The 13,510-nt window shown below is 40.2% G+C and overlaps 1 protein-coding gene across 1 annotated transcript in view; it reads left to right on the top strand.

Moving 5' to 3' along the window:
• The window catches only part of lamc1 (laminin, gamma 1), a 481,608-nt gene that overhangs the window by 198,365 nt on the left and 269,733 nt on the right, over nt 1–13,510 (top strand). Inside the window, exon 3 of the mRNA XM_072573611.1 lies at nt 10,015–10,145. Within this exon, the coding sequence (XP_072429712.1) occupies nt 10,015–10,145 (131 nt within the window). The remainder of the gene's footprint in view (nt 1–10,014; nt 10,146–13,510) is intronic.

Below are 13,510 nucleotides of genomic sequence, written 5' to 3'. Positions count from 1 at the left end.
CTCCCTCTCCCTCTCCTAGCCCATGTCTTGTTTTTTTACATTTTGTTCTCATATACAGTACTTGACATACATTCTGCTATCGACACTTTCCATCAATTCATACATTTTAATGGTGATAACATTTTTCTTCATTTCTGAAGAATTGGCATGTTGGTATGTTAACACAGTACCGTGAAAAATAAAGTGTAAAAGTAATGTATGATTTAAAATGCTCTTAATCCACTTTCTTATGTTAGTCCTACCATTAATTATTACTACCAATGACAGATCTATTATTGGATGTAAAATAGACTTGGTTTGGATCTGAGTTTTCTGTCTTTGAACAGGGAAATCCACAGGGATTACTTTTCACTGACGCCAACGTTTCTGTTATGATCGATTCATCCACCTATTTTTGTATCTGGTCTTTTTTATTTAGCACATTTTGTGTGTCACACTACCCTAATTACAAATACCATAGATCGCAGCATGCAAATTGACCTACAGTATAAGACAAACTAGATTCTCTGGCCCCCAAAATTATTTTATTTTGTTTTTTTGCAGATACTCAGCGTAAAGTTGACTCCTGTTTTCAGCCAAGACAGGTATACCCACATTATAATTGGCCACAATTTCTTGGCCACAAATGCTTGCTTGCTTAGCTTCTAACTGGATGCAAGTACATAGCACAAGCTATGTTGTTAAGAAGAGCAACAGTTTAAGACCATCCACACATGGCAAACCATGAAAACAAATGATCTTTCTACCAAAGTACCTGAAATATGAAATTGATTTAAAGCTGAAAATTGTCAAGTATCTGCTGCATCAAATGTATTCTGTATTATTGAAAGTATAGCACAAATGGAATAAGGCATGAAGTTCAACATAAGCTTGAAATTCAGCATTATCTATTCAGTCTCAGAATTTTATAGCTTTTGGATTCTGGAATTCAACTTTAAAGCATAATCTGTACTCCATGTTGCTGGGCTTTTTTTCCCCCATTGTTTGCTTGTTTCTTTACCCCTTCATGATGTGTTCAGGTTGCTGTTACATAGACATAATGCCTCATCTGCACACCAGCTTTGTTCCTGTACTGCCTTTGTAAAGAAAATAATTTATTTGTATGGAAACATTTACATGGGATCTGAACATGAGGTACTACCTGTGAAGGAATAACACCAACATTGTGGCTAAACCAGGGGTCTAACATCTGTAGATGTTGGATGTGTAGTAGAACAGGCCATTCAACGAACATATTTGCCCCTAATAAAATAGTTGTGTAGGTGATAGAGAAAGAAATCTTCTTAGAATGTGGAAATATGCATGCTGCCCTAATTGATACTTTGTATGTTTTATCTTCAAACTGTGGTTGCTATCACTAAATAAACCAGATGCTCCAAAAAAAAATGTGGAGCATGGGAAGATGATTTTTTGACCACATCTGACTTAAATTGGGATTGCTACAATAATGCCATAGTCAGTGATTCAGAATGAATTTGTTAACACATCAGTTGCTGAAGGTGACAAATTTGATGAGTTTAATTTGCTCTGAAAAGAGATCAATGGACCTGAAACGTTGATTCTGTTTTCTCCTCACAGATACTGCCAGACCTGTTGCGTTTTCCCAGATATTTCAGTTTCTTTTGAAAGGTATTCAAATGGTCACTGCAGTTAAAAGTATTTCTCACTGACCACGTTATTCAATAGGTAAAAACAATGCTGCAGATGCTGGAAGCCAGAGTCTAGATTAAACTGGTGCTGGAAAAGCACAGCAGTTCAGGCAGCATCCGAGGAGCAGTAAAATTGACATTTCAGGCAAAAGCCCTTCATCAGGAATACAGGCAGAGAGCCTGAAGGGTGGAGAGATAAATGAGAGGAGGGTGGGGGTGGGGAGAGAGTAGCATAGAGTACAATAGGTGAGTGGGGGAGGGGATGAAGGTGATAGGTCCGAGAGGAGGATGGAGTGGATAGGTGGAAAAGGAGATAGGCAGCTAGGACAAGTCATGAGGACAGTGCTGAGCTGGAAGTTTGGAACTGGGGTGAGGTGGGGCAAGGGGAAATGAGGAAAATGTTGAAGTCCCCATTGATGCCCTGGGGTTGAAGTGTTCCGAGGCAGAAGATAAGGCGTTCTTCCTCCAGGCATCTGGTGGTGAGGGAGTGGCGGTGAAAGAGGTCTAGGACCTCCATGTCCTCAGCAGAGTGGGAGGGGGAGTTGAAGTGGTGTGGTTGATTGGTGCGGGTATCCCAGACATGTTCCCTAAAGCGCTCTGCTCAGAGGCTTCCAGTCTCCCCAATGTAGAGGAGACCACATCGGGAGCAACGGATACAATAAATGATATTGGTGGATGTGCAAGTAAAACTTCGGATGTGGAAGACTTCTTTAGGGCCTTGGATGGAGGTGAAGGAAGAGGTGTGGGCGCAGGTTTTGCAATTCCTGCGGTGGCAGAGGAAGGTGCCAGGACAGGAGGGTGGGGGGTGGGACATAGACCTGACCAGGTAGTTACGGAGGGAACTGTCTTTGCGGAAGGTGGAAAGGAGTGGGGAGGGAAATATATCCCTGGTGGTGGTGTCTGATTGGAGGTGGCGGAAATGTCGGCAGATGATTTGGTTTATGCGAAGGTTGGTAGGGTGGAAGGTGAGCACCAGGGGTGTTCTGTCCTTGTTATGGTTGAAGGGGTGGGGTCTGAGGGCAGAGGTGTGGGATGTGGGTATAGGCCATTAATTTAATACAAATGACTTTTTGTCAAATTTCAAAATCGTGACCATCCATACCCACAATAATGGCTTATATTTTAGTATAATTAAACAAAGAACTGCTTACACTGAAAATCTGAAACAATACAGAAGTTGCTGCAGAAACTCAGCAGGTCTGGCAGTATCTCGGCAGAGACAGCAGAATTGAGATTTCAGTTCCAGTTCGGAAGAAGGGTCACTGGACCCAAAATGTTAACTCTGCTTTCAGATGCTGCCAGAACTGCTGAGCTTCTCCAGTTTCTGCTTATTTTAGATACAATAATTGAGTCTTGGTTTTTGGAATGATTGCCAGAGGCTTTAAAACTCCATTTACATGCTGACTTGCTGATCCCTGTGATCGTAGGGAAGTGCTGCAATAGCAAGCATGATGTATAAGAGAGTACCTTTAGTTCCAATGATTTTCTGCTGGTATGTGGAGTTGCACAATACTAATTATTTACAAAACTGGAAATATATTGTTATTTCTCCACTGATGCTGGGTTAAAACCCTGGAATTCCCTTTCTAATGGCATTGTGGGTCTACCTGCACCAAATGGACTGTGGCAACTAGCGCACCTTTTAATATCCAGCAATGCCCATATCCCATGAGTGAATAATTTTTAAAAAGAGCACAACAGCCAGGTGACACCAACAACAATTGATGTCAAAGACCAGTTGATTTGTGGAGGTGGTGGTGATTGTGAAATTAACAATTAATAAGTAAGCAAGAGAGCATTTCTGTTTTCCTTTTAAATAGTCAAACTGTTAATTAATTTACATCTGCTCAAACCAGCTCTTGGTTTCAGAACTTATCTAAAAGATAACTCCATCAGTGTCTCAGTACCAAAATGTCATCTTGCATGATATGCCGTCAAGTTCTCGACTAGGGTGTGAAGCCAGAACTCTTTAATTCCATTTAAAATAGGAACACATCTGGATCACAGTCCTGCAGATGTGCTTAAAATAATTTTTGTTTTATATACACTACTATATCAAATAGGTGGAGTTTAACACGCTGCCTTACATTCATAAATAACCTGAAACTTCTATTATAGCAGTGGGTTCATGTGATTTCAATTATATAACCACTTAGTCTGTTGCTAATTGCTCAACTACTGCATTTGTGAATGACCACATAAACAATTTAAAGGTACATATGCACCATTTGCTGAGAATTTTTAAAACTTAATTACACCTTTAGTCCGGTTGACTCAAATGCATGTTAATTTAATAAATGCACTGATATAGTTGTGTTCTAATTAACTGTTCTAAGTTCTGAAGAAACGTCATTGGACTGAAAACATTCTGATTTCTCTCCACCTATGCTGCTGGACCTGCTGAGCTTCTCCAGCAATTTTTGTTTTGTTTCTGATTTCTGGCATCTGCAATTCTTTTGCTTTCTTTTAAATTTTACTTGACCTACTCACATTATTATGGCACAACTCTGGGGCAGGTCGGATATACCTGGACCTTATAACCAAAAGCAAGGACGCTTCATGGAAAGACTCAATACTGGGATTTTCTTGGCAGTGACATCTCCCTGTACTGATGTAAATATCCTTCCATTAGTAAATGCTTGACTAATTAAGATTGTTTTCTAAAAGACAATTCTTGCCCCCTAGGGGACACTGTGGACAAGATATGTACTTCACTTTTGTGAATGGCAGATCTGGTGTAAATAATGTATAAAAAGTTTTCTGCTTTGAATGCAAATCAGATATTGTATCTGGTACAGGCTATTGATTCTATTCCAGTGTGTTCTATTGCATGCAGCGCATTTGATAAATGTAAATTTCTTTAGTCAACTTTCCATTTTAGTCATATAATTCCTACAATGTGGAAGCAGGCAATTTGGACCAAAAAGATTTTAAAACTTTGTTTTAAAAATTAGGTGGTTGGAAACCAGTGATATGCTTTTTCTAAAGGCCTCTGTTTGTGCATAGGCCAGTTAATTAGTGGTTAGTGACATTCATGCCCTTTTGTCTTTTACTCTATCCCTGCCTATAAAATCAAGACCCATCAGGAGCCATCATTTCTTGGATTCAGACTAACTCCATAACTAAGTATTTCTTTCATTAGAACATATTCTTATGCAAAAGTATACTGAATATGTAGTCTTGCTTTGATTTTATTCCAATGTTGCTGAAGAAAGAGACATTGGAGAGCAGATTCGTAGCTCCTTGAAAGTGGAGTCGCAGGTAGATAGGATAGTGAAGATCATGTTTGATATGCTTTCCTTTATGGGTAAGAGTATTGGGTACAGGAGTTGGGAGGTCATGTTGCGGCTGTACAGGACATTGGCAAGGCCACTTCTAGAATATTGCTTGCAATTCTGGTCTCCTTTCTGTGGGAAGAATGTCCTGAAACATGATAGGGTTCGGGAAAGATTAACAAGGATGTTGCCATGGTTGGTGGATTTGAGCTATAGGGAGAGGTTAAATATACTGGGGCTGTTTTCCTTGGAGCGTCGGACACTGAGGGGTGATCTTATTGAGGTTTATAAAATCATGAGGGGCGTGGATCAGATAAATAGACTAGGTCTTTTCCCTGGGGTCAGGGAGTCCAGAACTAGAGGGCATAGGTTTAGGGTGAGAGGGGAAAGATATAAAAGAGACCTAAGGGGCGACTTTTTCACACAGGGTAGTGCATGTATGGAATGAGCTACCAGAGGAAGTGGTGAAGGCTGGTACAATTACAACATGAAAAAGGCATTTGGATGGGTATATGAATAGGAAGGGTTTGGAGGGAAATGGGCTTAGTGCTGGCAAGTGGGGATAGGTTAGGTAGGTTGGGATATCTGGTCAGCATGGACGAGTTGGACCAAAGTGTCTGTTTCCTTGCTGTCTGTTTCCAGGACACTAATTTCACTGGAAATTTGAATGTTTGCATATTGGATGAGCTACCAAACTGAGGCTCCATCTGTTACCTCCATAAACAGAAAAAGAGTAAGTAGCATTTTCCAAAGCAGAGTACAGTAGTTCTTGTGACCTGGCCAATACCAAATATCCTTAAAAAAGCAATTCCATGGGCCAATTATTGTAGGATCTTACAACAAAGAATGAGCCTATTTAGCCCGTTGTGTCTGTGATAGGTGTGTTCCTAAAACAAAACTCATCCTATTTCCCTACTCTTGCTTCACCCAGTAAATTTCACTTCTTCAAATATACAAAAAAAATCATTTGAAAAGTACCATTGAATTTGATTCGACCATCAAGGGCATGTAATGCATTCCAAATCTCAATAGTTTATCCCCTATGCAGTCAGTGATGAGAAGTTATCACATCTGTGTGCAGACTGGCTCCCTGCTAATTGGATAGGTCAGTTTTGTCAATGTAAAATGTTACAGTTTGCTATTAATAACATTGAGTCTTGTGATACAGTGCCTGGACTCTGTCAAATATGGGCCAAACACAGTTAGATGGGCCTATTTTGATTTAGGAACATGGTCGGCATGCATTAGTTGGACTGAAGGATCTATTTCCATGCTGTTTGACTTGATGACTATTTCCAGATTACAGTACTTTGCTTTATATTTGTCCTGTTAATTTCCATGAAGTTGTAGCTATCTGTGTCCACCAGCGGTTCAGCAGCACTTTTTAAAAAACACTTTGAAACCTCCAGGCTACAAATTTCAATCAGAATTGACAAATATAAAGCAAAGTACTGTAATCTGGAAATAGTCAGAGTCATACAACATGAAACTAGACCTTTCAGTCCAACTAATGCATGCCAACCATGTTCCTAAATCAAAATCGTCCCATCTACCTGTATTTGGCCCATATTCCTCCAATCCTTTCCTATTCATGTACTTATCCAAATGTGTTTTAAACATTGTAACTGTAAATGCATCCACCACTTCCTCTGACAGTTCATTCCACACATTAACCACTTGGTGTTTTAAAGAAACAAAAAACACTCTCAAAATAGCAGGTGCATTCAAAAGATCTGTGTAGAATTTTCCCTTGCTGGTGTCCGATGAGCAAGAGAGCTGGGAAAATAAGAACTATCTTGACATAAAGAATTGTTTTACCTGATTTTTTCCTTTCAAGTGCAAAAAAAAATTTGAGCATCAACTATCTTTTATATCATTACCTTTTAAATCCCATTAAACTTCAGCTTGCTTTATTTATACACTACTTCTAATTCTAATGCCCTTGCCTGAGAAAATAAATGGCATGTTTTCCTGACCTGACTCAGAGCAGGTCCAAAAAACTGCTGATCAGTTTTGTTTTTGTCCCAGCCATTGTGCAACTGCTTCTTTGCAACAACATGCCTACGTGCTCTGTGGCCACTTATCTCCTAAACCCTCTTCATCCATGCAGGTTGGAATCAGTGAATCACCAGCATCACTACATCATCAAGGCTGCTCTTCAACCAACTTGAAGTGCATTTCAGTCAGCCCTTCAACGCTAACTTTCATACTTGCAGCTTGTATGTTTCTGCTAGGTCGCTATGTACACAGGAATACCCATGCATCTTGTGTATCTACATTGGATGTTTCTAATGACACTTTTTTAAAAAAAAAAATCACTTGCTTACTTTATGCTTGCTTGGAGGCTGCCAGTCTTGGTCCACTCAGTGACTTCCACAATTTATATCCAGGCTGACTTGGCCTTGCAGTGTGGTTTCCTGTGGCAGTCAGCTGACAAAATGATTGCATTTCTCTCCTTTACCCCATCTACCAATATTTCCAGGTCGTGGTGTAGAGCAGGCAGTTAATTTTCTTTGTATTTATGACATGGCCCAGAGAAAGAGGCTTGACACCATTGTGGAGGGATCATTCCTGATTAAGAGTCAGAATTTGTGTAAAGCCAGTCTTTAAATATTGTGCGAGAAGATTGTTGCAGTGGCAAGCACTTCTGCCTCTCTACTGATGTGATTTCTCTTTACAGAGTGCCCGAGTTTACTGTTATCTAATTAATGCAGCAAAGATTATGTGGTGAAAGTCGCTCCAAGCTATGAGAGATTAAACTTTCATCACTCAAAATGCTTTGATTGAAAATGGGAAAAGTTCTCTCAAAGTAATTTTACTTATGGCCACCTGGATAAATTTAAGTATCACAGCTTTTTCCAAAGAGCAAGCTCTGTAACACATTTGCCATGCAGATTTAGTTAATATATATTAACAGACCTGAAATTATTTTAAATAATATTATGTGTAACTATTCAGTTCTTATTAGTGATCATGTTTTCCATAAAAGCTGGCTATCCTCATGGTTTGAGTTGCCTGTGTCAATAATTCTACTGCAAAAAAAATGCTTACTTGTACATTTCCTTAAAAATGACTTGGCTATGCTTCAACCTGTTCATATTCTGTTTGTACATCTTGGTGACTGCACTATTTCTTCTGGCCAAGTTAAGCATTTAATGATGAAGCGTACTCAGTAAAGTTTTGGAAAGAATTCTGAGGGATAGGATTTATGACTATTTGACAAAGCATAGTGTGATTTAAAGGCAGTCAGCATGGCTTTGTGAGGAGCAGGTCATGCCTCACAAATCTTATTGAGTTCTTTGAGGAGGTGTCAAGACAGGTCAACAACGATCGAGCAGTGGATGTGGTGTATATGGACTTCAGCAAGGCATTTGATAGGGTTCCCCATGGTAGGCTCATTCATAAAGTCAGGAAGTATGGGATACAGGGAAATTTGGCTGTCTGGATTCAGAATTGGTTGGCTGACAGAAGGCAGAGAGTGGTTGTAGATGGAAAATATTCTGCCTGGAGGTCAGTGATGAGTGGGGTCCCGCAGGGCTCTGTTCTTGGGCCTCTGCTCTTTGTAGTCTTTATAAATGGCTTGGATGAGGAGGTTGAGGGGTGGGTTAGTAAATTTGCAGTTGACACAAAGGTTGGCGGTGTCGTCTATAGTATAGAGGGCTATTGCAGGCTGCAGCACGACATAGACAGGATGCAGAGCTGGGCTGAGAAATGGCAGTTGGAGGTCAACCTGGATAAATGCAAAGTGATGCATTTTGGAAGGTCGAACTCGAATACTGAATATAGGATTAAAGGCAGGATTTTTGGCAGTGTGAAGGAACAGAGGGATCTGGGTGTGCAAGTACATAGATCCCTCAAAGTTGCCATCCAAGTGGATATGGTTGTTAGGAAAGTATATGGTGTTTTGGTTTTCATTAACAGGGGAGATTGAGTTCAAGAGCTGTGAGGTTTTGCTGCAGCTCTATAAGTCCCTGGTGAGACCACACTTGGAATATTGTGTCCAGTTCTGGTCGCCCTACTATAGGAAAGATACGGAGGCTTTGGAGAGGGTGCAGAGAAGGTTTACCAGGATGCTGCCCGGACTGGAGGGCTTGCCTTATGAAGAAGGGTTGAATAAGCTTGGACTTTCCTCTCTGGAGAGGAAGAAGGGAGGAGACCTGATCAAGGTGTACAAAATAATGAGAGGAATAGATAGAGTCAATAGCCAGAGACTTTTCCCCAGGGCAGGAGTGACTGGTGCGAGAAGTCATAGTTTGAAGATATTAGGAGGAAGGTATAAAGGGCACGTCAGAGGTCGGTTCTTTATGCAGAGAGTTGTGAATGCATGGAGTGTGTTGCCAGCGGTGGTGGTGGAAGCAGTGTCATTGGGGATATTTAAGCGACTGCTGGACATGCACGTGGATAGCAGTGAGTTGCGGGGTGTGTAGGTTAAGTTACTATATTTTACATTAGGGTTAAATCGCGGCACAACATCGTGGGCCAAAGGGCCTGTTCTGTGCTGTACTTTTCTATGTTCTATATTGTACTTTCTTTTCATACCAGTAACAGATCAGGAAAGATAAGATGCAGAAAATTCCAATAATACATTTTCCCCGATTTTACTTGCAGAGGAAAACTTACACTTCAAAGGTTGTTTGTTCCTCTGGAAGCAAAGTCTTTTTGGTCTGTATCATGTGTCTGATTTTGGAAGAAGAGCTAATAGCCATATTTAACTTGTGCTGCATAGAATTTATGGGGTTTTCTCACAATCAGAACTATTGTATGACTCATTGACTAAGATCTCTCAATGTGTAAATAAATTGTGATTTTAACAAACCAGGTTTGTTGAGCCATTATGCAACTTTAATGTAACAGTGCTAAATTAATTGTAGTTATTTAATTTGTAATTCAACAAAAACATGTCTGAGTGCTGACTGCCTTTATATTTTATGTATGCATTTTTTAGGTGAATTATTATGGAAAATGTCTTGAGTTATTTATTCGAAATGCATTGTAGTATCAGATGTTCCTTGGTGAATACTTTTAGAATCCAGTGACTAATTCCTGGAAGTGGCATTGTGCTAACTTGGTTATTGTTTGCTCATTTACAGGAATGGGTTACAGCAACTGATATCAAAGTGACCTTGAATAGGTTGAACACTTTCGGAGATGAGGTTTTTAACGACCCTAAGGTTCTGAAGTCTTACTATTATGCCATTTCGGACTTTGCAGTTGGTGGAAGGTATTTTTATTATTTCTTCAAATTAACGTTTGATTGTTTTAAAAAGTGTGTTCTTGTAACTCATGGTCATGTAAATGCATGAACTTCCCTGCTTTTGAAAAATTCTTCTGTCACTGAAATGTTAGATCACCAAAGATACTTCAGTATTGACGATCATAAACCCAGGGGCCTCACTAAAATATAAGGATAATGTGCAGTAGACTGTAGTGGAGACTGAAGTTGTGCCAATTATATTTGGCATTGGGGTTTTTGCAAGGCTGATATTGAAAATATTTTAACTGCTTTAAATAAGTTTATGTTGCTTTTGTAATGCTTTATTCCCTTTACGGGCGGCACGGTGGCACAGTGGTTAGCACTGCTGCCTCACAGCGCCAGAGACCCGGGTTCAATTCCCGCCTCAGGCGACTCTCTGTGTGGAGTTTGCACATTCTCCCCGTGTCTGCGTGGGTTTCCTCCGGGTGCTCCGGTTTCCTCCCACATTCCAAAGATGTGCAGGTCAGGTGAATTGGCCATGCTAAATTGCCCGTAGTGTTAGGTAAGGGGTAGATGTAGGGGTATGGGTGGGTTGCGCTTCGGCGGGGCGGTGTGGACTTGTTGGGCCGAAGGGCCTGTTTCCACACTGTAAGTAATCTAATCTAATCTTCCTTAAAAAAGGGAGACTTCTAAAGGCACTGAAGTTCATCAAACTCGTACATGTTTGAGTACTTTTGACTTGTTTGTGATGTGATTTTACATTTACCAGAGTGTTTTACTTGATGCAATCTTCCTTTATGTCCCATAAAGTTTAAAAAAAACTGCAGGTGGATACTGTGGTATTATAGCATGCAACAGAGTTATATTGCACTAACTACTGTGTACAAACTTTATATTCCTCAGGCACACAACATTAAGCTGTTCGGTAACAATAGAACGGCATCCTTTCGGAAGAGTGTTGTGCTTTGAGTAATAAGAAATAAGATGGGATTTGAGACATTTTAACCCTCCGATCATATGCTTTAGTACAATAATGATGTCACAAGCAAGACTCTTTAAAGGTCCACTGATCTATTGATAGTGAGACTTAACACAGCAATTAGAACATGATGTAGACCTAGGTTGTAAAGGTTCTGAAGATTTGTGAATTATATTCAATTAACCATTGGGAATTCACATGAGACCTTTCCTAAAAACTTCATGTGCTGGTGGCCATGGACATACAGCAATGCATAAACAATGTGAAGGCTGTTGGCAACCTTTTTCCTTTTTAAGGATACCAAATGTGCAGCTTGCAGACACTAATTAAAGCTACCACACTTAACGGATAAGATTTGAATGGGATATGGATCATAGCCAAGGCAAGATCAATATGGTTCTAATTTAATATTTAATAATGTTTTAAAGGGAATAAATATTTACAAATGGATTAATTTCACATACTCAATGTTTGGCGGTTAATGTCTCATATTTTAGGCCTATGCTTAACAAATTATGAAATGAATTGGAATATGCTATATGAACTTCATTAAGGCACTCGACATGGTTTCTCATGGTAGTTTGGGTAGCAAGGCCAGATCACATGGAAGGGTGGCGGTGGAGGGTTCAGTTATGTGCCACAAGGATTGATACTGGGTCCACTACTTTTTGTCATTTTTGAACATAGGAGGTATGATGAGTAAGTTTGCAGCTGACACCAAAATGGGAAGTGTAGTGGACGGCTAAAAAGATTACTTCAAAACACAGTGGAAACTTGATCAGATGGGCCAATGTGCCAAGGAGTGGCAGATGGAGTTTCATTTAGACAGATGTGAGTTGCTATATTTTGGAAAGGCAAATCAGTGCAGGACTTATATACACAATAGTAAGGTCTGGGTCTTAATCCTGGGAAAAGGCCAATTGCTGGCCTCTCCTCTGCTCAATTGGTTTGGTGTGCTTTCCAGTAAAGAGGCAACACAATTCTTTTGTTTGCACTCCAGCCAGCAGGTGAGATCCCTGTTGTCTCAACAAATTGCAGCCAAGATTTTGATGGAAGGCATAATTTTGTAGGGATTGGGAAAGAATCTGAAGTGACAGAAAGGAACATTTTTTTGGCACGGAGGTGATGATCTGCATCATCTGAAACGGTGGCGGAAATTTCAATAGTAACCATTCAGAAGGATAAATCCTTGAAGGGTTAAGGGACAAGAACAATGGAGTGGGATGAAGTGTATTGCTTTATCTGAGAACCAACCCATGTAAGATTAAATGATCAACCACTACCTGTAATATATTCTGTTTTATGAAGGAAGAGCAGAACATGTTTGTGATTAAGGTAGTAAGGTGTCTAATGGGAGACTTGTTACAAAAGAAAATGTATATGGTTCAAGAGGATATGTAAAAGACAGTACAGATTTTTTTTAACAAAGAGAAAATGATGGAGCCAGAATTTCAACAGATGCTGCCAGAATTGGAGAACAATTGAAATGTTGTGGGCCAGGGTTGATGCTGAGGAAAATATTGTTCTCTGTATTTATGAAAATACAGTATTGATATGATCTTTTCAAACCTACCATTTTTCAAGTGTGAAGCAAAGTGTTGATTACTGAAAGCTAGTTTAAAAACTCTTCTGTCTTCCATATGACCTGGTAGGCCATTCTGCAACCTGTCATGAACCAGTTAGAGCAACCCGAGTTCATTCTGAGAGTTTAGTGCTATGACTATTCTATTGCTTCCTCTTGTTGCTATTTGCACTAGCTAAACACATCTGGGAATCCAGTGAGGTTGCTTGTTTTTCGTGAGAGATATGGTGTTTTGAGATATCTAATATGCACAATATAAACTAAGAATTGGAATAGAAATTTTCCCTGGAGAAATGTCTAGTTTTGCTCAGAGTTTTTGTTTTTAGAGCAGCAGCTCAGGAAAACACACACTCCCCAACATGGATTTAAGTGCTTACGTTACATAACAATTACTATATTTAAAGTATAATGCAGTGTTGAAGTTGATATATATTTGACAGCTCTCCCTCACACGCGCGCACTTTTTTTTCTCTAATGCTGACTCGCTATCCCCCATCCCTAGTCTCTCACATTAACATGCCACTCAACTCCCAGTCAGGAACTCTCACTGCACCTCTGCCTATCACCTCAGCCGTACCACATGACCACTCACCTGAATGCTTGTCTGTCTCCCTCTCTTCTATTTTCTCTCTCTCACTCGCTCTCGCTCTCGCTCTTGCTCTCTCTCACTCACTCACTCTGTGTCACAAACTCGCTCACTCACTCACTCTTGCTCACTCACTCACTCTTGCTCACTCACTCACTCTTGCTCACTCACTCTCTCGCCCTCGCTCTGTCTCGCCCTCGCTCTGTCTCGCCCTCGCTCTGGCTCGCCCTCGCTCTGGCTCGCCC

This window comes from Chiloscyllium punctatum, chromosome 7, assembly GCF_047496795.1.
Source record: "Chiloscyllium punctatum isolate Juve2018m chromosome 7, sChiPun1.3, whole genome shotgun sequence".
Lineage (NCBI taxonomy): Eukaryota > Metazoa > Chordata > Chondrichthyes > Orectolobiformes > Hemiscylliidae > Chiloscyllium > Chiloscyllium punctatum.
Note: the sequence above shows the minus strand (reverse complement) of the source record. Positions and strands in the feature narration are given on the sequence as shown.